The sequence below is a fragment of the Colletes latitarsis genome, chromosome 4 (genome assembly GCF_051014445.1).
Source record: "Colletes latitarsis isolate SP2378_abdomen chromosome 4, iyColLati1, whole genome shotgun sequence".
Lineage (NCBI taxonomy): Eukaryota > Metazoa > Arthropoda > Insecta > Hymenoptera > Colletidae > Colletes > Colletes latitarsis.
Window position 1 is genome coordinate 28,611,149 of NC_135137.1, and position 25,121 is coordinate 28,636,269.

Here is a 25,121-nt window from a genome sequence, read left to right on the forward strand (position 1 = left end):
TTTTTAATAAAAGTAATACGAAAATAATCCTCGAATGTTAGTAAGGTACCAAATTATTTCGATATTTGCTCTCAAGTATCCACGAAAGTACGGGTAAATATTTTATCGCTTCGACTACTTAATAATTTATTATTAATTTGGTAACGAGAAGGTTCAAAGTATCATTCGTTATTTTCGAATTCCAGCGGCGTCTGTCCAAGTCTGAAGCGCGGTCGTAATTTCCAGAATAATCAATTACCGATAGGAAAGGACAAAAAACAGCGAGGCGGAAGCGTTTAATTCGAACGACTTCCCTCTTTAATTACCCCGGGTTCGTTGCACAGGCTACGTTTGCGACTTTAATTACACCGGAAGAGAGAAGACAGCCGCATTATGTCAAAATTAATCTTTATAGAACGTCCCTAATTTTCCGCGCTCGCGTGGCAGGGCTTTTCTCGCGTAAAAGTGCGGATGCCGTTGGGGCTAAATAACGCGATAAAGAGTGCAACAAAAGTGCGTGAAACACCGGAAGAGAAAAGAGCCGTATGTAGCAACGGTCGGGCTTGATTTTACACGAGTATCCACCGAGAGAACACCGGCCCCCGGAGGCGAGACAAAAGGGGAAAAAGTCGCGTGCTTTTCCCGCGTGTAATTGGCACTCTCGTGAAAGGTACAAGCCCGTTTTCACAGGTGTCACACGCGACTGGGAGAGACTTCTCTAACCCAGCTTTTAGTTCTCCAACAGAGACTGATTTGCATGTTTCGATCTCACGTTCTTATCGACGGGAAAAGGGGTTCGAATATACGAGTTCATTCCGGAGTACCCAAAGACACACCCCGTCGCTTTTTCCCAATTATTTTTGGACCTTCCAGGCTCGCAAGGGAAATCTCAGGTGTGATCCTTACCGATTTTAATGAAATTTACCTGCCTGCTAGCCGTAATTATAACTCTGAGCGATCAATTTTAAGAACAACGTGTATGAAAGTTCGAGAAAACCGCGTAGTCAGATATAAATATAAATATGTATTTAATTCTATGTTTTGGGGAAACTGTTTTGCTCGTGATAATTCAAGAAAAAGTTAACGTTCAATTATTGTAACTGTGCTATTGTACGAATGTATTTGATTATACTTTTATAGGTAGTTTTCTTAAATCGACCGATCGTCTAAAATTATGGTTATTGTAGCTGTGAATATTGAGACTATTGAGAATATCTAAGACTCGGGTTTTCAGATAGTTAATTGGTTTTTTTGTCTGCGATTTTGCTCGTCTAAATGTCGGTTTAAACAATCCTTTAATGGATACTAATTTACGAATGAAACACATACGTAAGCTAATTTGTGAATCAATCTAAACTTTGTATTCCTTAGTCATGAATAACTAAACTCTGTTGGGTTCTAATCTAATAAATTTGTCGTTTCGACAATAAACTTTGCTGTTAATTGTAATATTTTCCTGACAATGTTAAATTTCTCAATTCACAATTTAAAATAACACACGATATTTTCCTTCTAATTGAAACCCATATGGGTTTATCATGTCAATTAAATATAAATCTGAATAGCTATCGATGTATTTTAACTATTGTATGCATATTAAACAAACTTGTTTAAATCTATCTTGTTTTAACATAACACGACATTAGTTGGCCAAGATACGTCTAAGTTATTAGAGACTGATAAAAAACGTGGACACGAACAGGACAACGTTGAATCAGATATAAAAGTAAAGAAGTTTGCTGAGGGAGCATGTTATTTTCTCATCGAAAACAAGTGCCAAAGTGAAAGAGTACTCGTTGAAATAAAAAGACACGATCCGACGAGAAGGTAACAAAGAAACTCTGTTCGAGGTTTCATCGAGACACAATTCGAGATCGAAGACGTTTGCAAATAATATTCCTTTAATATTCCACCGTTCTTGACGTTCCTGCACTTTTCACTTTTAATTCTTTTTCATTCCTTTCCGGGGATTTCTTCGTGCAAGAGCATCCTCTATACCGAATCTGACGTTTTAATCTCAAGTATCCAGATGGGATCCGCGATTTCGTATATAAGAAATAGAACGATGAACAGAGAAAGAAAGACGAGGGGTGAAAGACAGAGGCGGCGAGTGGAAAGAACACTTTTCAAACAGAATAAAAAGGGTGGATACCGGGGAAAAACTCGTCTAAGGGCAGAGAAGGAAAAGGGCGAAATCGGTGGCGGAGACAATTTGTACTTGCGTCGCTGTTTTTTGTTTTTTTTTTCACTGTTCGTTCGCGAGAAAAGGTTAACTTCGTAACTTCGAGTCTGCTCCGAAGACGAATTATGAAGAGAGAGATTTGCTTAGTAATAAAGAATTCGTATCTACTTTTCGACCTGATTAATTTATCGCGACGTTAAAGCTTGTTGCGAGTTAATAATTCGCAGACAGTTTAATTCGACTTCGCGTTCAGCAATTCATTCGAGTCTGAGGTAGGTTCACCATTCAACGATCTTTATTTACTTTCTCTGCTTCGTATCTCACAATTACTTCGCAAACTGAAGAAACACGCTAATTAACGTATCTGACATCGTTGGGTATCTTGGAAAGAATATTTGAATTTTATGGAACGTCGATCGTGCTTTTCTTCCTCATTAAATTTTTGCTTTCTTGCGTAAAAATTAAAATCGTTCTTTGACGTTGAAGACTGTTTTTGTTTATCTTTCATCGCGCTACAAAAGTTTTGGTTAGAAACAATTTGAATATTAAAAACTCTGAGAAGTCTGCTCAAAATAATCAGAATAAAGTATTTGAATGCAAATCATTTTCGAAACAATTATTTTAGGCTTCTAGTCTTATAAAACTATGTTCGTAAATTAACAGGTTGTTCGAAGACACTATACCAACCGTATTGTATTAATATACTTCCTCTTGTGGCACGCTTATGGCCGCACGATGGCGCTTTACGTTAGAGTTCTGGTCGACTGTGGGGGAATCCCCAAGTAGAGCTCGCCAGTCGGTCGCGGCGAATTCCCGTGCTTGTGTATTACTGTCGAAACAGTTTTATAAAACATCTCTTCTTCACTACCTTGGTAATTTCGCTGTATGGTTTATTAGACCTGGATAAATTACATTTTACATTACTATCGGACCACACCTCTTTTTTCTTTATTATATCTCGTTTTTTCGCACAGAGATTTTGAACAATTAATACAAAATAAGCAACTGTCTATCCGTTACTAGTTAAAAAAATTTGAATTACGACAGTAAATATTTCACAATGAACAGATACAAGAAGTCTTTGATCGAATAATAAATTATTACTTTTACAGAAATATAGAGATATAGGCGTAAACTATTATCGTAGTTAGTGAAACAGTCTTGAACGTTCAAAGTGATTTTATCTTGACATTCTGTCTGTAAAATCTCCATGTGCATGATATTGTTTCAATAAACGTAAACTCTTTGCAGCAAGTTGTCCATTTAAGCATAGTTGTTACCATCAGTGACTATTTGCTTCATGTGCAAGAATATCATATGTATTTTCATGGAAGTTGTCATTGCACTGTCCTTTCTTTAAATTTGAAAAATATATTTTAAACCATCTTGTCTTTTCTACTCGGGAATATAAATAAATATTCATCATTTTCATCTTGCTTTACTTTGCCTGTGAACGAAAGCTCTAAAAATTATTTAAATTCGTGAAGGCGAATAATAATGTAAAATTTTTAACAACGAATGTCGAACATTTTAATCGACACGCTATGGTAACAACGTCTGTTATAAAAATAAAACAAATTATACTAAATAATACCAACGTCGCTAAGATGTTATAGTTGTGCCGCTACGATTACATTTACACACAATAATATGAAAAAATTTACGCGTGATTCTCGAAACTTTTCATCGAACTTTCGTTCGACGGGCTTTTATCGTCGTTCTTTTTGGTTTGAAGCTGATTACAAGCCTGATTTTAATCACTGGGATCGACCGCGAGCTCGATCACGAGTATCGTCGCAGCGAGAGGCTCGAATTAGGGGAAAGACACTCGCAGGAAAAGCATCGTGGTACGTTTCGTGCTCGAACTGGCTCGAGCTTTGCAGCAAAATTCGAGATCGTTGGCGCGGTCTCTGCGGCGACATTACGGCGTTATACAATATGTTACACTGAAAGCGATAGTCGTTGCACTTTGTGATTTGACCCTTTCTCGTTTTCTACGCCCTCGTGCATGCTCGTCGCTCGGTAGAAATTAATTTTCTATCGCACGGTCTCCCGCCTCGTTCGTCTTCATTGGACACTGCGCTACACTGACTTGGCACGCGTAATTATTATTCTTATTATTATTTATTTTCCACCTCTTCCGTTTTAATACGACACTAACTACTCAGTCAATTCTCGCCCGTATCCACTGTACGTGTGTCCGTGTGTATATGTTGTGCGTGTATTGTGCGTGTATCGTGTAGAATCTCCGTGTACGTGTGCGCGTGCTGCTTGTATCCGTGTCGATTTCTAACTTCATTTAGATTTCTGTTAGGTTTGAACCGAGTCCCTAATTACAGATGATCGACGTCGAAGCCGCCCGATTCCGGTTCTGCTTATCGAACGATCGACACCGCGATCAGGGCAACCATTAACAGCAGTCCTGTCGTCGTGATGGCAACTCCCGAATCTGAAAACGAAATAGAAATCTCGAGTTACTAATTTTGTTACAAGTCTTTCGATTTTACTGATTAAGTAATTTAACGTGAGGTTTATTTTAGAATGTTAAACCTAGTTAAGGGTTTTTTTTGTGGATATTTTTAAGATAAAAAATGTCTGAGTCTCGTTAAAATAAAAATTTCATTTTTTAACGACGTTTCAAATATAAAAAGATTTGTCATTTTCTTAATATTAATATAAAAGCGAGAAATAATTATGTATGAATGCTTTTCAAAGTTCAATACAATTGTAGACATTATTTTGTGAAACTTATCTTACTGTTATTTTTTTTAATTTTTGAGTAATTCTCATGTGGCCAATACAAACTGAATTTCGTGAAAGTATATTTTTATTTTTTATTTTATAAAATAGTAACTTAAAGACTCGAAAGTTTAAGAATTTATGTTGCACTTGTTCGATATGGATACCAATATACTGCATTTTGTGTCAAATACTATCGACATATTCGTAAAGAAGAATAAAATCATCGAATATCGAGTTGGTAAGTTCACTTAGCGCGACAGTTCGAAACCTTCGGTTCTCTTCGCGTAAAGTGTTCGAATAGTTCGGTTTAAAATCCAAACAGTTCTATTCGAAAGTTTCAGGTAGTTTACGTAGAGTTTCAACACGAGAGTTCAGTGATAGTTCAAAGTACGAAAGTTCGTTGCGTTCAAAGTCTGGAAGTGGAATTAGTTCTAATGGTTCTAACAAGGAACCATCTCGAAGTGTCGTGCGTCCATTTTCATAAAACTTTCCATAGTCGAGGAGGGGACAAAATTAAGGAACACGTGTTTTTTTTTTCATCCAAGGTGATATAAATTTAAACGATGGAAGTACTTTCCAAAGGTTTATCCCTCCAGAAATTGATGACAATAAATATTTCGTAAATTTGGACGAATGAAATTGAATTGGAGTGACGATATAGTTTTAAAAGTACATACGTAATAATGAATAGAAATAAAAATAAAAATTCCATACTATAATTATCATTTCTCAGAAATATTTCAGAATAACATACAGAGATAATTAATACGAAAAATATTAATACTGACGTATATTGCGTATTTTTGAATAGGCTAAATAACAGGTTGAATGATAGTAATTGCGAGAATGAAATGAAAATTTATAGCTTCAGGAGACATTAACGAATTATCAATAGTTACCAATGAAAAAGTAGATCATTTGAGTCGTAACATTAATGCGTAGATGTATGTTATTATTCTACTGTTGGAAAAAGTAAGTCATTAACCCTCGATTCCAAATGTATATCTACCGAATAATCTGTGGTCATTATTTACATTAATAGAACTTGATAGCTTGTCAAATAACTGATGTCATAACCATATGTAGTTTCTTCGATGTTTTCGAGTTTTCATATTTATCGTGATCGTCTCTAGAAAAGGTAGAATAAAAATTGTGTTAAACATAGGAATGAAAAGAATTTAAGTTTAATTTGTATTTATAATGACAGTTGAAACAGTTTTTAAAATATTTCTCCTTATAATAAATAAAAAGATATGGTCTAAAATCAAATTATTCGTGATTATAAATACGAAAAAAGCATAATTTTAAATGCTTTACATAGATGGAAACTTTAATGTAAAGAATTACCATTAAACTGGGAGATTCTAAAGGCCAAAATAAGATGAAAATCAAAGATACTAATTTCTTGATTGAGGTTTCGTTAAAAAGTTATTAACGTTTAAATTTCTAACCGTACTGAATTTTTTTCTCGAAAGTGGTTAGGATTTCGGGGGTATGTTTACTGACCAAAAATGATTGTAATTGACCCCCGCAATCGAAAATAATTTTTCCAGAATGATTTGAAACTTTTCAATTTCGCCAAAAAATTTAGGCACTTACTTCCTGTCGATTTTTCTTAAAAATTCCTTTTTCATTTTTAGTAATTTTGTTTGACGCCCTATAGAAAAGATGTCTAATACTTTTTTGTAGGTACCCATGAGCTCTACTTCAGAAAAAAGTTTCATTGAAATATATTCACTATTGTAAGAGTTACGGCTATTTGAAGATTAGACCATTTTTATTGGGTTTTTCTCATTTTACAGGGTCAAGGAGCAACTTTTCCAATATTTTTACGATTTGTACATATTCTCTACCAAAATACGCGTAGTTTGCTTTTTTAAACATTAAAATCGTCCAATCCGTTCAGAAGTTATGACGTTTTAAAGATATGCATGAAATTTCAGGCAAGCATTTCTGGCCTCACATTAGATATTCGATAAACAATTTTTTTCTCAAAAATGCGTAGGATTTCGGGGGTATGTCTAATGACCAAAAATGATTGTAATTGACCCCTGCAATCAAAAATAATTTTTCCAGACCGATTTGAAATTTTTTAATTTAATTTTGTAATAACTTGATTTTGGTCTTATTTTAGCCTTTAGAATCTAGCATTAAAATTTTTCCCAGGGGTGGCCGAACACCCTGTATACATATAGTAAAGTGCAAATTGGCCTTCAAATTTGTACGACATTCGACACGCCTGATAGAACTCCTGTACTTATACAGTCTTAGTTGAAGTTATACAAGCACGTGTGTACTAATTTGGAAAACTAGAAATCAAAGAAAAACAAAATTTATTTCGCCTCTAAATAGATCCAAAATATTTGTAAGAGAATTTACTGTACAATCTTCGCTTCAAAAGTGTTTTAAAGTTACACAGAACCATGTGTCCTTAAAAATGAAAACTGAAATAGAAAAGAAAACTTTGTTGAATATCTACATACGTGTACATAAGTCAGGGTCAGTTGAAGTTACGCAGACCCACGCGTGTTTCTTTACAAAAATAAAGATTTATTTAACATTCAAAGGCGTAGACGTTCGTGAGAATACAATTGGTGCCACAATATCAACGAATCCTCCGTAAGTCGAAACCGCGTAACACGAGGAGAATTCCCCATAGCTGGCGTTTCAATTTTTACGACGGCGCGCGGTTCCCTGGGTCGACGACGCGAACGGAAAGAAAAAGTTTCCGTCCCGTCGGAGACTCCAGAAACACGAGACCCCGTGTTCTGACGGCCTCGGTGCATTAAAACGGTCCGAAAGCTCGGGGAAACGGGAAATCGCGGGGCTGGTCGCGATTCGTAGCCGTAAAAATCGCGTCGGTAGCCCCGAAAGGCTTGATGCGCAATCAAGAAGTTTCCGCAGAAAATCTGCTGGTAGACGGAGAGACAGGCTTGCGAGAAGGATCCTTCCGGCGAGACGAGAATTTAGCGGAAGGATAAACGTGGAAGAAAATGGGTGGGGGGATGAGGGGGGCATGCAGACGATGAGGAAACAAGAGAATGGAAAAGTCAGTTATTCTTCCGGCTGGCCTGCCCTATACTTTCAGCTATTACTCGCTTCGAAAGAGATGTATTCTGCCGGTTCTTCTTGGCTTCGCTCATCTCTAATTACAAATCAGAAACAACCCCGTTGGGCCGTCGCCCCAATCATCCCCCGAGCCTTTCCTCGTCCTCGTTTTACATTCGTTCCTCAACCATGACCACCTTGCCACCGATCCTCGCAACGGCCACGCTGACGTTTCTTCCCTTTCTTCTCGAATACCCGCGGGGATGGTTCCCTCATTCCGGCGATTTTGCGCAGCGCTTTTCGCCATTCCCCTGTTTTTGTTCGTCGACTTTTTTCCGCCGGTTTTGCGGCCAACCGACGCGGCCACTTTTTCCCCCGCCAATCGAGCCGCATCACGGGGGCCAAAAATTTTTTTTGGGTAATTTGCGCGGTCCGTTTCGATATACACCAAGTGTCCATGAATCGGCGTATCTTTGTCAGAGCGTTCTGCTCGATTTTCAATGTCCGTCGATTGCACGACTTCGCGATGGGACGAATTCGACGAGATACAGTGATCCCTCGTTAATGATCGCGACGAGAACGTTATCAAGGTGTACCATTCCAGGAATTGTCGACTCTTATCTCTGATAGACTCGATCGCATTGCAGGCAACAGCAAAACACACTGAGAATGAGCGAAGAGCAACGTTTAACATTTATTTATTTTAGAGACTCTAAAATCGTTCAGAAATCAAAGTACATAAATGGTTGCTTTACAAATTACATGATTTTCGTAAGGTAGTTCAACTTACAAATAGCGAAGGCTGATTTGCAACACATCCATTAGCTAATCGTCAGTATAAAAAGTTCTTTCAAGCTGTTCGTATGAAATCGATTTTATACAAATTAAATTCTTTATCATAAATCAATTTGTTTTTAAATTTAAGCAATTGAAATTTCTTGTCGGTTAAATACTGAGTATCTTCGATAGGAAACATTTTCTTGTCAGACTATCGAAAAGGGCGGAAAAGTCGTGGGGACTAGTTCGTGCCTCACCTTGTATAAAGATGTTGACTTCGATATTTAAGAAAATATCGATGAACCATATGATTTAATTAAATATGTATGCTTGTTTAACGGTAGAACTACGTAGAACTAATATTTGAATATTTATAAAATGTTCAATTTAAATATATTGGGTAGAAAAGCAGTTGGGTACCTTTTACCAGATTGAAACTGTTGTGATAATATGTGGCTACTGAAATTATAAGTGGAGTTAGGAAAATATCGATGAACCATGTGACTTAATAAAATAGATATTTGTATGTCTGTTTAACGATAAAACTATGTAGAACTATGTAGAACTAATATTTGAATATTTAAAAAATATTCAATTTAAATATATTGGGTAGAAAAACAGTTGGGTACCTTTTAATAGATTGCAACTGTTGTGATAATATGTGGCTATTGAAATTACAAGTGTGGCGGCAGTTCCCGCACTCGCCAGCAGAGGGCTATACTCTCTCACAAATACTCGATTTTTTGCAATCTCACTTACTCCATACAGCAAACCACCGCATAAGAAATAATTTCAAATCCATTTCTTATATAATATACTAAAAGAGCAACGTCAAAGTCAACATACATTAAAGTGTTGAAATATTTGAGTATGTTTCGTTATACAGTAAATTTTAGTTCTATTAAATAGTGGGATCCCAAGGTATCTATCGTTTCCAGATTCTTCATGATGTACTGTTGAGGTTTTTACTGCACAATGTAGTTTTTAATTACATGTGTTTTATTTATAACAAGTAATGAGAAAACAATTAGCTGTACGAAGCGTGTTACATTACATTACAGACTGATCTATAATCAATAAGTGATCCAGCAGGTGGCGATCGATTACCTGCTCTACTTTATCAGCACAAGTGAGATTTACGATTACGGTTTGTCTTGTTATTCCTAACATGTACAAATGCCCGCGTCGTCCTCTTTTTTCCTAGATAGAACGCGCGCGACACGTGCGAACGTTAAAAACGAAATCCCGGAACGCGGAAGCTCGTGACAAGGAATACGTTTCCAGCAGCCCGGTTTAATTTAATCGAACGCGTAACGAAGCATAATGGAACCGTGCTGAAATTCGTGCAGGAGCCGTCCCTCAGAAACTCGCGGAGCTTTCTCCGACGATTTCTGCGCGAGACAGTTCGGAAGGTCTCGATAACGGGTCTCGGGGTCTCGCAATTCGAAAACGAATTTACCCGAGGACGCTCCGGGAAACGGTTCGACCTTCGATACAACGAGGTTCCCGGCTACCAAAGAACTGGGGAAGTACTTATCAAGTTGTGGAAGGCTCGCGACGCACCTTTCCTTTTCTCCCCTCGGTCGCCGGGCAAAATTACCTACTTCCACGGGACTATCGGGATCGAGCCCGCGGAGAAAACGGATTTTCACACTTTGCCATTATGCAAATTCCTTTTAAAAAGAAACCACGCCTGGAGAGAGCCCGGCTGTATCGAGGACCGAACGCGCGGGGGTGTGGGCGCGGGACCGTCTGTTCTGAAAGAGAACCGAGTGGTTGGACAAAGATGGCCGATGGCTGGAGACGCGAGGGACGGTAAGAAATATTCCGATAATGCCGGGGGCCTAGAGGAATTCTGCCGGGCGTTAAGCCTGACCCGCGTCCGACGTTCGAGCCGCTGTCATTTAAATGCCACTGCCCAGCCACGAAATACTGGATAAACCGCAACTTCGCCCCCGAGAACCGGCCGACGGTTTTGTTTCCTCCGGTGCTCATTTGCCAGGTTGCCCTCGATTCGAGACAGATTTCAATGGCACCGACGCTTTGGCTGATATCAGACTTCGATTTTGACGCGGACCGAAGTCGGCTCCGATATCGGTGTCCCTGGCTATTATTAATTTTTCCGTCTGAGGGACGACGCGCCGCTGAAACGACGACGGTCCGATTAATGAGCAGTCGACGGGGGAATTCCCGACGAACGCCATCCGTACCACTGTTTCTCTTTTCTTCCTTCCGTTGGCCCGTCCTCTCTGTTATCGTTCGCGTCCAACGAGAATCATTTATTCACGAACGGTTCGCGGTTACCTATCTTTATACTTGTTTTGTGCAACTATTCCTGAACGACGTAATCGAATTGACACCGTACACATTGATTCCGAGAAACCGTTCGATACAGTTAATCACGATATATAGATACGATTAAGACAGAAAATATTTAATCTTAAATTTTAATATAAATCTTAAATCTTTATATTCTTTTTGTGTAACTATTCTCGAATAACGTTCGAATTGACACCGTACATACTGATTTCGAGAAACCGTTCGATACAGTTAATCACGATATACAGATACGATTAGGATAACAAATGTTTAATCTTAAATTATATTATTGCATAAGGTCTAATTAACAAAAATATAAATTTTATATATGTAGTGTATGACGTTTTAAATAAAATTCTTATTTCGAACACTTTTTAGAATTGATAGTTTCTGCATTAGTTTTTATAAACAAAATGTAATTTAATATCGTGTAAGGTATCCTTTTTGAGAAATTACCTCTTTTCCATTCTATTGTAAAATTCTCCCATGCTTCTTTTAATCTTTGTTTTATAATAACATTTCTTTAGACGTTATTGCAGTTGTCCTAATTAGCCGGTCTAGATCACTCCATAAATTATTTTAATATTATCTAATAAACGTAATACATTATACAGGGTGTTCGGCCACCTCTGGGAAAAATTATAATGAGAAATTCTAGAGGCCAAAATAAGACGAAAATCAAGAATATCAATTTGTTGATTGAGGCTTCGTTAAAAAGTTATTAACGTTTAAAGTTTCATATCGACCGAAAAATTATTCGGCGAAAAACAAAATTCCAAATCGTTCTGGAAAAAATATTTTTGGCTGCGGGGGTCAATTACAATCACTTTTGGTCAATAGACATACCCCCAAAATCCTACTCAGTTTCGAGAAAAAAATTCATTACCGAAAATTTCATGTCTGACCATACCATTGACATGCTTCACTGAAATTTCATGCGAATTTTTAAAGTATCATAACTCCTGAACGGATTGGACGATTTTAGTGTTTCAAATTGCAAATAACGCGTATTTTAGTCAAGAATACGTAGACATTTGAAGAATATTGGAAAAGTTGTTCCTTAACACCGTAAAGTTAGAGAAACCCCATAAAAGTGATCGAATTTTCAAACGGCTATAGCTCCTACAATAGTCAATGGATTTAATTGAAATTTAGCAGTGAAGTAGAGCTCATGGATACCTACAAAAAAGTATTAAATAACTTTTCCGTACAGCGTCAAACAAACTTATAAAAAATTAGAAACGAATTTTTAAGAAAAATCGACAGGAAGTAAGTGCCTAAATTTTTCGACGAAATTGAAAAGTTTCAAATCATTCTGGAAAAATTATTTTCAGTTGCAAGGGTCAATTACAATAATTTTTGGTGAATAGACATACCCCCGAAATCCTATGCACTTTCGAGGAAGAAATTCGTGTTGGTGGACAAATTTTATTAATAATTTTGTTAATGACTTTTCAACGAAGCCTCAATCAACAAATTGGTATTCTTGACTTTCGTCTTATTTTGTCCTCTAGAATCTCCCATTAAAATTTTTCTCAGGGGTGGTCGAACACCCTGTGTAAACAAAATTTATGCTTTTAAGATTAAATATTCTTTCCTTCCATCGTGAACAAATTACAATACGACAAAGTAAAAATTGTATAAAATTCGAATATTAAAATTACTCACTCTATATGGCGAGTCTACGAGTTAAGGTCTATTCAGACTATTGGTTCGCTCAAATTCCGCCCTAAAATTTCGTTTGTTTCACGCATCGCCGCAATCGAGATCGGATCGAATCGATATTGAGGCGATCCACACTTGCATGTGTGTAATATGCATACATATATAATGTAAATGCATACAGTTTAAATGATTGGGAGCGGATCAATAACGCGAATCGATCCTTAAAATCCATTTATATTTTGAGACATGTACTGATAGTGCTTCTATAATATTATTTACTATAACGTTAGAGAGAAAACTGTCCATCCAATGTTGAATAATCGTAAAATGGAAGCAGAGTTTCTTCTATAGAAGCAATTACTGGATCATGATACAACATTTTTTGAATATATTAGAATGACAAAATATTTTTGTAATATTCTACTAAATAAAATTAAACCAGTCACAGTGAAAGAAGACTGCCAAAATTATGTTAAATAAAAGAGAAATAAGTAGAGAGCCTAATGTAGCAATATAATATACATATATATTTTTAAAGTGCAAATATATTGCACATTATATAGCAGAACTAACATTTTTTTACATCTTCTCTAATGCTCCAAAAATCGTGACCCTTTCGTGACCTTAACAAATCAACCTATACGTTGAAAATTAAAAGTCGTATAGAAATACAGGAAAAGTAGTAAAAAGAATTATTTTCAATTTTAAATAAATACTAACCCATATATGTATTACTGAATATTTATATAATGTATTCTATGGAAGAAATAAAAAGAGAATCACTACAGAAACCATTGGACGTGGTTTGATATAGTTGTAATATAAATGTAGGGCAAATAGAATATATTTCCTGCAGGCAATCATTACATAATACTATACCTACTTCAGTATTACAGAAACTCATAAATAAGACTTGTCAGAAGTACGTAAAGTTTTGTAATAGTTATGAAAGTAATTAACACTTTTGAAAAGTTTAAAAATGATAATAGTGAATATTTTATATCATTTCAAATATATCTCGCTACATTTTAACAATGTAAATTCAATCCTCAAAGAAAATTTAACCTCGTGATAATTTGTTATAACGAATTACGGAATCAAGCATGTGAATGATGTAGTATAATTCACAGTGTAGATAACTAATTCAGTGATATACAGAGTTTCCGGTAATTGGCGGTGAAAGCGGTAATATGGTTATTTTGCATGAGAAAATGTATTGAAATATAAAATAAAATTGTTTCATTCGAGATTTTGTTTTCGAAAAAAACGACAGTGAATTACGGACAATATCTTATCAATAATAAATCGGTAAATCAAATTACAAAGAATAAATTTTCGTCAAATTACGAAAATATAACTTGTGTAACAAACAGTAAAAATTGTATTTCTCAAAAATAAAAATTGGTATTAATAAATTTAAAATAATTATATAAATTAAAGCAGATTTTCAATCGCTTAAACAACTTTCCATTAATCGCAGCTATAATGCCATCACAACATAAGAAAAGTTATAAACAAAAATGTTAACATAATTTGTCCGTACATTTTCAGTTGCACTGTTGCTATGAATACTAGATTACTGGATACTGAACATATAAATGTATCATTATCTTGATTCATTTCACTGAAAATCACCTTTTTCAATGTGTAAATTGATTGAAATAAAATAATAAACATTTCTGTAAAGTCAAAAATATACGGTGTCATTTAAAAAGTTTAACCTTAACGTATTACAGAAAATATATAATTTTAAAAATTTTGCTACATTGGAATTTGCAATCGATTAATTTAACAAATCGTGGTGACAGTTACGTGCCACACCCTGTATAACGTATTTTGAAGATTTACGATAAGTTTTGATTAGGTTTACTATAGGTTTAGGTTGTGTTTGGGTTAGATTTGTGTCAGTGTACTTAATCGGGTCGCCGTAAAGTGGCTGGTTACCAATTAAATGGATTTCGGTTTGATTTAGATTGGTTCGTGAAATAACTAATTAATATATCTATGCTACGTATGTCAACTCAAACCAAACTTAACTCAAATCTAACCCAAATTAAACCTAAACCATTTTGATTATTCGACAGAGACAAGTTGTTTTCTGTAATTTAACCGTGACGTCAGTAATTATTATCGACTCTTCTTCCAAAGAATAAGTTCAGAAAATAAGGAAGAGGAGACGTCAGGCTGTCTCATTTAAATTAGTCCACGGTTTCACAGAGCAATAGAGCTTACCACTGTCTGGGGGCCAATCGTAATTCCTTTTCCTATCCGGGTCGCTCGATTTTTGCTCCGACTTCCCGATCTCGCTCAGGTTCGACTGGAATTTATTACCTGCAACCAAAATAGACGTCGATCTAAATGAAATTTGACACACGATCAAGTCGCGAAATTAGCGCTGGCTGCGCATTAAGCCGGACAGTGTCTGGCTTAACCCCTCAAGCCGGTAATTACGCACGAATGTCACAATGTGGCATCGGCGTTAATTAATTTGGGTAAATTCAGTAAGTCGCGCAGCAGTTTCTTGAAATTCGCGTAAAAGAAAAGCTACTCGTCCGTTCAACTTCAAATTTATGACATACGAAACTTGGGATATCAATTTAATAATAGTATATTTATTCAGAAATAAGAAACACTATTAATAATTTTGAATGTAATATTTTGTCATCCTCACCGCGATTAAAATCGTCTTCTAATCTTGAGTATAATTAATAATTCATTTCGTTAGAACCATAGCTTATTATTTACATTTTATTTCTTTTGACTAGAATATAAAAGAGTGAGTAAAATATAATTCTTCTTGCTGAACGAAGTTTACAGATTTCACGTAGGGCAACACACATAGTACACTATTAACCCCTTAACGTTCATGCCCAAGTTTAATTGTTTTGAAAAACGATATTTGTTTAATCTAACGGTTTAAGGGATGATAATATTTGTTTTCCTTCGAATTATACGTTAGATACAACACTGTAATTAATAAAAACCGCATTTTTAGAAACAAATCCAATGAAGAAAACTGATCATTCTTGGTTAATCCGAAAAATATGAGTGTTAAGGGGTTAATAAAAACAAAGAGTTAGGTTATGTTGCGTATAATAAATGTGCATCGAATTGACCAGACATTTTAGAATTGAATTTATATGCAATTTCTTAAATTAAATTATTCGTTTAATAAATTGCATTCTGTCTAGAAATTTAGAACTATTTTTGTGACTATAGACAGTATTGAGATAATCCAAATATTTCGAACGGAACTTTAATGAAAGTAGCGTAATGCATTTCCTGCTACTATATTGGGTGATTCTAGAAACTAGGACAAACTGTGGTTCGTTTTTAAATGAAGATACAAACAATTGATACAGGAAAAACGTCAAATCCCACAATAGTAACAATCTTTTGATGACATACTTCTTTTTTAAAGTAAAATTATGGCAGGAACAATCATTAAAAACGTGCATTATGTACACTTTAATGCGTTATTTGCAGTCTATAAATTTCTGTATGATTGAAATCTATCATAAATTGAATTAACTGTGTTTACAAATTACATTCATTGCTTGACAAACGTATTCACGGCAAATTTAAATTAAGCGTGACGTAATTTAATATGACAAACACAATTTTAACACGAAGTTTGAGTTTGTAAATACGAATATAAAGTGTGAAATATTTCGTAAAATAGTCAATTAGTCATACCTTGACACTGTTATACAGGGTGTTCGACCACTCCTGGGAAAAATTTTAATGGGAGATTCTAGAGGCCAAAATAAGACGAAAATCAAGAATATCAATTTCTTGACTGAAGTTTCATTAAAAAGTTATTAAAAAATTAAATTAAAAAATTTCAAATCGATCTGGAAAAATTATTTTTGGTTGCAGGGGTCAATTACAATCATCTTTGGTGAATACACATACCCCAGAAATCCTACCCACTTTCGGGACAAAAATTCGAGTAGCTACTAAAATTTTTAGATGAAATTAAAAAATTTCAAATCATACTAAAAAAATTATATTTAGTTACAGTAGTCAATTACAATCATTTTTGGTCATTACACATATCCCTGAATTCCTACGCATTTTCGAGAAAAAAATTGTTTACCGAAAATCTAATGTGAGACCAAAAATGCTTGCCTGAAATTTCATGCGAATCTTTAAAACGTCATAACTTCCGAACGGATTGGACGATTTTAATGTTTAAAAAAGCAAACTACGCGTATTTTGGTAGAAAATATGTACAAATCGCAAAAATATCCGAAAAGTTGATTCTTGACCCCGCAAAATGAGAAAAACCACATAAAAATGGTCCAATTTTCAAACAGCCATAAGTCTTCCAATAGTGAATATATTTCAATGAAACTTTTTTCTAAAGTAGAGCTCATGGGTACCTACAAAGAAGTAGTAGACAACTTTTCCGTAGGACGTCAAACAAATTTATTAAAAATAAAAAACGAATTTTTAAGAAAAATCGGCAGGGGGTACTTACTTAAATTTTTCGACGAAAAAAAAAATTTTCAAATCGTTCTAAAAAAATTATTTTCGGTTGCAGGGGTCAATTACAATCATTTTTGGTCAATAAACATACCCCCGAAATCCTACGCACTTTCTAGAAAAAAATTCAGTACGGGCGGAACTTTAATCGTTCATAACTTTTTAACAAAGCCTCCATCAACAAATTAGTATTCTTGATTATCGTCTTATTTTGACCTGTAGAATCTCGTATTAAAATTTTTCCCAGGAGTGGCCGAACACCCTGTATAGAGAATAACGAGAAGAAATGGTTTATGTAGAAAGAAATACATGCTTTTATTTTAAAAAATACAAGTGCATATTGCACTTGTGCCATTGCACTAATAACAACAATTCTATCCAAATATAAAATTAATTCTTAGTTACCGGTTCTAACACAGAAATTAAATTATAATAACGCCTTATCTATTAAATTGTAACTTTAATTGTATTTCGTTAATTCTAGTTTTCGTTGCATGTTTGTATTATGCAATTTTATAAGTTATTAAGTTGTTATTATGGTCAGTGTGCTTTTAAGTATAGGTCGTTTCACCAACTCAATAATTAAACATAGAAATTTTCACAAGATATTTAAAATTACTTTTTACCTGTGAAAAGAAACCATCAGAGTTTATCATTTATTCGTCAATTTATTCACTTGGAAATTCGCGTTTTTCTAGATTAAATGTGTTATAATTTAGAAAAGAATATGCATGGTGTCCAAGTTTAATCTACATATGCAAATTATTCTTAAACTATCTACTATAAAGAAATGGTTCAAACAAAAATTGAATAGTTTCAAGAAGGACATAATTTGGTGTAATTAGTTTCAAGTCTATTGTATTATAAATAGTGACAAATATGTTACGAAAAATGGATATCATAAAGTTCGAAATCAGAAGTTCTTCAAGCAATTGTAAAAAATCTCAAGAATATATCTTTTTCTATTTTAATATGTTCATATTTTAATATGTAGCTTGTGTTAATTTTATTTGTAACTTCAACATTTATTTTGGAACGCCTTTGGATAATATTCAAACGTTTCAATAACTCTTTTAAATTAGACTAATTCAGCATTTTTTCTCGTGTACCCGAATAAATCGCAAGGTGGTTGTACTAAAAACAAAAGTAGCTGTACGAAAAGGTTGAGCAGCGTTTATATATGTATTACAAAGCCAAACGTCGACTATAATACGATTCCAGCATCCGAACAGGTTCCAAGATTAACCGTAATCGATCACGGAGCATTTAACGTCGTCAACCGTCGTTGAATAAAACCCCCCTCCCTTTCGCGGTAGCAATCTAAATTCACCTGACTTCCTGGCAAGAATGAATGCACACCGAAACCCAAAGGGGCACAAAGGACGATGAAACAATAGCGTCGGGCAGAAGAAGAGGAGAGTAACATAGCGAGTTAAAGAATGGAAGGAAGTGGCCGGAGGTGTAAAGGAAGCACGGACAAAGGGGACGTACGACGAGTGGCCCCTTCACTGAAGATGTTTACGGGCCTGTTACGCGTAAAGTGGGTGGCAAACGCGGTAACTAGTATGCAAACTACGAGTAAACACAATTCCCTTATCCACTGCATAACAGACCCTTCCATGCTGCCGCGTTTGTCGCGGTCCAGTCTGCCGGATCAAATCAAGTAATGAAACTAGCTCACGCTGACTGCTCGTCGACTAGACACGCCGAGGGGGAAGCTTTTTCGTTGGTTTAATCCTCGTACTCGCGTGTAACCCCAGCCAGGTGGAGCTACGGTCCGACTAGAAATTTTGTAGTTACAACGGCGGATCCATTTGCATACATCAACCCGACCGGGAGAACCAAATTTCGCGCAGGAAGAGTCTCTCGCTGGCGGGGGATCGCGCGGCACCCGACGTCAACAGAATCCATTCACGGATCTCTGGTTTTCTCGTTACCTGTCTCGATTTCGACTGCTTTCGCGGGCCCGCGATGGGAAAAACCCATATCGTCGATCGATCGTGTTCGTTTCTTGGCTGACTCGTTAAAGAATCTCGTTCAACGAGTAAGCAAACGATTATTAAAGGTTTCTTCAACCCTTAATGTATCGAACATTTGATGTTAAATTTAAGAAATATTTATGCATCGTATTCACTTCTTGGATGGTTTAATAAAGAATTTCTTTCAATAAGTAAACAATTGTTAACCCCTTGCTGTACAATAACGAGTCTGACTCGTGACAAGTTCTTGATGTCAAGTTTTATAATCATGAGGCTACTCACTCATCACCAAATCTTATATATTAAAATCAACACATTTTTAGATTCACGAGATATTCATAAAATAAATTTATTCTTTTTCGTGGGCATTCCTTGCACGAACAAATTTAAACAACATTAAATAATATACGTTTGAAAAATTATTTGAAATGACACGTTAAGGGGTTAAGGGGGTTCTCAACCTTTAACATATCGAACATTTTGACTTTAAATTTAAGGAATACTTATCCATCTTTCAGTTAAGGCATTGAGTGTTGAAATACCAATACTTATTGTTACATTGCATACAACTCATTGCAATAACTGATGCAAAATAAGTAGCATAGAGTCAGTAGAAACATGCTTCTAACTCTAAATAGTTCTACCATGAATCTCGGAATTTTCAACCAAGAAAACAACATCTTAATTTTTAGCCATTTTTTAGATAATCTGTCAATTAATCGTCAAATATTCTCATATTACAACCTAGAATACTTAATCAATTTTACACTCTCATTTATTCAGCGGTTATAATCAAACTAGTATAACCAAAAATATCGTTTTCTTCAATCCTAATCCTCCAATCCTCCATCCAGGATTATTAATTTATCTTAGATTTCCGAGCACCAACGAAAGATTTCAAAACTATCTATATCTGCGCCACAACAGCGATAATTTTAAGTAAATAAAATACATAGAGTGGAGGAAAGGGTAACAAGAGTCAAAGGAAATATTCTTCGGTATATTTGAATGACTTAATCGAAGCACTCGATTGTACATATTAATCAAAAATTCCTTTAATTGTACGTTTACAAGATCTTCAAGTGCAAATCGTTTGTGGAGGTGGTAAAGTTCTTTTAGAAAAAAATATAAATATCTACAGATGTTTATGTAAATATATTATAAACATAGTACGTGTATTGTAAAACGAATGATGAAAAGCAATTAAAATACGATTGAATTAAAAATATAAAATGAATAAAGTGAATTAACTGAATGAATAAAGTTTTAGTTTAAAAATAATTGAATAGTTGATAATATATGTACGCTCGACGGTGTTTTAAGCAAAAATTCATTAACCCAAATTGAAACAGACGTAATTTTCGTTGATTCTTTTCTAATTCTTTTAAAATAACTTTCCACTATACGTTTCGTACCTTCTATGTAGATTAGTATAATTACTTCAGGAATAGTCGGCGAAGTTAATTGCAGTAACTGCATAAGGATATTGAAGTTAAGGTTGGTAGTTGAAGGAATGACTAATTTTAACGATTTTACACGAAATTACCTCTGAATTTCGGATCTTTTCTGCTCGATCTTTAAATTCTGATCTTTGGAAGATCATTCAATAAGATATATACTATAATTTCATTCCTTTATATTATATAATTCGTATTATTTATTCTGATGTTTCAGTATTCCTGCCTATAATACTTACTGAACTCTTTAGTTTTGAAATACTTTAATGATAATTTATTATATAAATAATTTCTTTTCTTCAATTATAAGCAGCGTATGTATATCGTTTAGAAAATCGTATAACTTTTTCTACTACACAGTTTGAGCGTATTAACATGATCTCAACTTTAAAAGATCGAAATCTATCATTAACTGAGAGAGAATTATCCATAATTTTCAGTGATTTATCAAATCACACGCTGACATATCATAAGAATCCGTTTTCTGTAGGTTATATTGTAATCTTGTAATCTCATTGATTCAATTAACTTGACTGACTATTATCGAGTAAATTATACCAATGTAATGTAATTATAGAAGAGATATCAAAAATGTACTGGAAGGACATTTTAAAAGAATTCTCAAATGTTTCAAACCCAAGCAATACCTTCTCAAACGCCAACAAACAGTCAAAGATCATCGAGAAGAGTAATCGAACAGCCACAAAACAATTTCTGTAACGGAATAAATTCTCTTTCATCTATTAGTACTTGTGCATAACTTTCATGGACAATCCTTGTAGGAAATGCGTTCTTCTACTCTCCGATTCTTGTGCTAATGAATTCACACAGCCTGTCTGCTACTAAACGCATCAACCGGGGCATTCCTCCTATTAAAAGAACGCTCCAATCCGACAAGCATCATCATTCCCGTTGTATCGACCATAATTCCACGAAAGCCGGAACCAAGTCCCGAAACTCCTGTCCTCCACTCTCAGAAATCGTCCTCCTCGAAACAATATCGATAAACCCTGTCAGCGACGGTAGCCGGGACTTAATTCTCGCAGACCCGCTGCAAGCTGCTCGAACACACCGCTTTGTCTTCATACCCTCCTGATTAGATTTTGTAAGTTCCTGGCCCGAAGGCAGTCGGTCGGTGGAAGAGCAGGAAAGGCGGATAGCGTCGGGGAACACGGTCTTGGCACAATACCCTATTTCGGCAAGGTAATGGGCGATCATCCTGGTACACACGCCTGCGCCGTGAGCCACTTGTTCGGCACTGTGTATAATAGCGACCCGATACAGACGGTAACCGACCTAACCGGCCGGTATACACGTCCACGGACAACAAGGTGAGATGCACCGGTGTACAGAGGAATGGATAGGCCAGACAGACGTATGCAAATCCCGGCCAAACATTAGCAGCGACAGTATACCGTGCGGCGTACCGTACACGCGCGGCGCTCCCGAAATTAGGCTCGCAATTTTTTGATCGCGTTTCGAATCTTGGGCTTTATTTAACCAGTCTTGTAGAATCTGATAGATTGCAGTCGATAAACAGTGCCTTGGAACTGGTGGATATACAGGGTGTTCCATATTTTTCCGTACACACTTCAGCAGTGTGTTCTACAAGACTAAAATGTAATATAACAAAAAATCTATAAATGCTTTGTTAAGAAGTTACAACAAAAATATGAAATGTGATGTAAACCTATGTTTCCATTTCAAAATGATACTATTGAATTTATTGTTGTAAATTAAATATGCTTTCGCGTGTAAAGGTAGCCTCGTCAGTTCATAGCACTATTGATTGGAAAAGATTGTCTCTGTTTACAATATTTATGTACCATTCACGGGCTTTTGTACACCTTTTGAACGACCCACAGTGCATATGTTAATGTCACTGTATCCGAGCTAGTCTATTGTATTAGGTACGTAGGAAATGAATGGCCAATTGAAACGTGTCTGGATTTACCATGTTGCGTTACCGGTAATAGTTGTATTTTCTTCGATTGCTTTTATCTGGCAAAGTCTGGTCTTTGGAGAGTGCAATACCTTCTCTATTTTAATATACCGTTTGCAGAAGCTTGAGAATTATTGTGTTTTTCGAACGTGAATTAGCGCGATTTATGAATTGTTATACTTTAAGAGTTCGAAGTAATAATGCAATGAAAGTTACTTGAAATCAAAGTTTCCTTTTAAATATTTTGAAAGACGATAGAATGTTTACTCAAAATGTAATTTATAATGGAATTCTAGAAATAATGCAATTTGGAAGCAGTTTCTCTAAGTAAAAATTTTAATATAACTAAATAAAAGTATAGAAATGTTTTTTCAAACCTCAGCCGTTCGTTATGCTTGAAAAACATAGTCGTAAAATATACATACATTTGCAGAAAATGTATATTTTGGCCTTGATACATTCCTCTATGCAACTCTGTTCTATATTCTGTACATTTCTTCATATTTGCCTTAATTATTTCTGTTTGCATTCATTAAAAAGCTAATGGAAAACTTCTTTTGTCTGCTTTATTAAAACGTCATTTTGGAACAATAAAAAATTGACCAGTAAAATATACAGGAGTGCAATATTAAAACACAGATTAACGTTACTTAATTACCAATTCTATCAGAAAGATTTCATAAATGAGTAAATACGTGTAAATCATTTTTTCTTTTAATATTGTATTATCTTTTGTGAGTGTCATATGGTCTGAAAATACCAACATAGAAAAAAAAGAAGGTACATCATTTGTATTTACTTAAGTAATTTTTTGAAGCAGGGAAACTCCACCAGAGCAACTATGCTACAATTTTTAGTCTTTATTAAAGGGTTGAAGATACTTCCACCGAATTTAGGTCTCGGTTGAGAAGGGAAAATGCTATTTTTTAAGTTCATCGCTTGCGTTGTCATTTGCAGGGCTACCTCGCACAGATGTGCAGGTTATTTACTTCATAATGGTGGCTAATCAACAAGGCAGCATTCAGATCGAGTAGTTGCTACTTAAAGTTTTGTCTTTAATATTCAAATTTTTGCATTTCAAAAGTTTCTCGAAGCTAATAATAACAAAATATATTTTACGATAGATCGCGTCACAGAAGCTTTGGGCTTTTTAACTATAATTCAAATTTTCCAATTGTTTACAAAATAAAATGTATACTAGAGTGTGGCAAACAATTAGAGAGTAAATTAGCGTGTGCTAAGTTTACAACGAGTGATAACATAACAACATTCTCTTAACTTAAATTTCCTTATTAAATAATGGGAAATGATATAATTTGAAAATGGAGGAATCAAATACTAATTTTGAGATAGTAAAAGTCCAAAGAACGAAAATTATGAAGATTAAATTCTGTTTTTAATAAACAGAAACTTACTTATAAAAATTATTTTGCCATCTAGTTATCTTCTTTTTTAAAAATAATAAGTTGTTTTCATTGCACTGTATGATATAATTATCGAATTTCACTTTCTTTAACTACTTTTTAGAGAAGACAGTCTCATTATAATTTGCACAGTTTTGTTTTTTCTTATTAATAATGATATAAGATTTAATTGACATCAATTCATACATAATGAAAGGAGTGATTTCAAAAATGAAAAATTGACTTGACACAAATCTTGGGAATTAATACTATCATCATTAGTCCTTCATACAAATTATGCAGTGAACTTTTGGTTCTTATTTCACAAGTAATGAATAAACAGTCGTTTATTTATATATTTATATATTATTTATATTTTATATATTATATGAAATTTGTATCTAGATGAAAACCTTGCTTGTCTCTACTCTGGGGAAATTTTATGTCCTCGAAATCAGAGGAATACATTTCCTGCTTTGGTGTACTTGTTTCAGAAATATCGAATACGTACTCGAGGGCTTCAAGTTTTTGAACATTGCTCGAGATTTCCAGGTGTACGATGTACTTTTCTAGCAAAGGTTTTCAGTAACTTGAAATTGTCAAAATTTTGAGAATATATTTACTAATACTACCGTGTCAGTATTTTACACATTCGAGTCTGGTAGTACACGAAGCTACATCTTCTCCTATTATGCTGTTCAAGACAATTCCCGATGGACGTCTGAAAACGCATTAATGTTTAGTGCAGAACAAGGAGTTTCACTTGAGAACTTCTATAAATGCCTATCGTAGTTGACAATCCAAATACACTGCTCGTAATAATTATAGGATCACGTTTGTAGACAATTCGGGAGATTGAACCAAGCATCGCGGATGAAACCATTCACGATACTGACACTTGATCAAAATTACTGAACGAAATGGCATTGAATGTTTACTTCAATTAGCGTAGAGCTTTTAATTCTTTATTTCGAACACTTTGTACTATTTCGAGTTAATTGATTGAATTACCTATTTTGAGTAGTTCATGGATTCAAGATCCAAATATACTCTGTTGTCACATTTTAGTCCATTTGAAATAATGTGCGATATTGTGGTCACTTCTATACTCGCAGATTGTCAATGTCAGTAAAGTGATTA

At 34.9% G+C, this 25,121-nt stretch overlaps 1 protein-coding gene across 1 annotated transcript in view; it reads right to left on the reverse strand.

Annotated features, from left to right (window-relative positions):
* Positions 1-3,923: 3,923 nt before the first annotated feature.
* The window catches only part of LOC143341173 (lachesin), a 622,893-nt gene continuing 601,695 nt past the window's right edge, over positions 3,924-25,121 (reverse strand). The window contains exons 10-11 of the mRNA XM_076763894.1: positions 14,945-15,043; positions 3,924-4,610 (exon numbers count right to left, since the gene is read on the reverse strand). Of these exons, the coding sequence (XP_076620009.1) occupies positions 4,537-4,610; positions 14,945-15,043 (173 nt within the window). The 3' untranslated portion in view covers positions 3,924-4,536. The remainder of the gene's footprint in view (positions 4,611-14,944; positions 15,044-25,121) is intronic.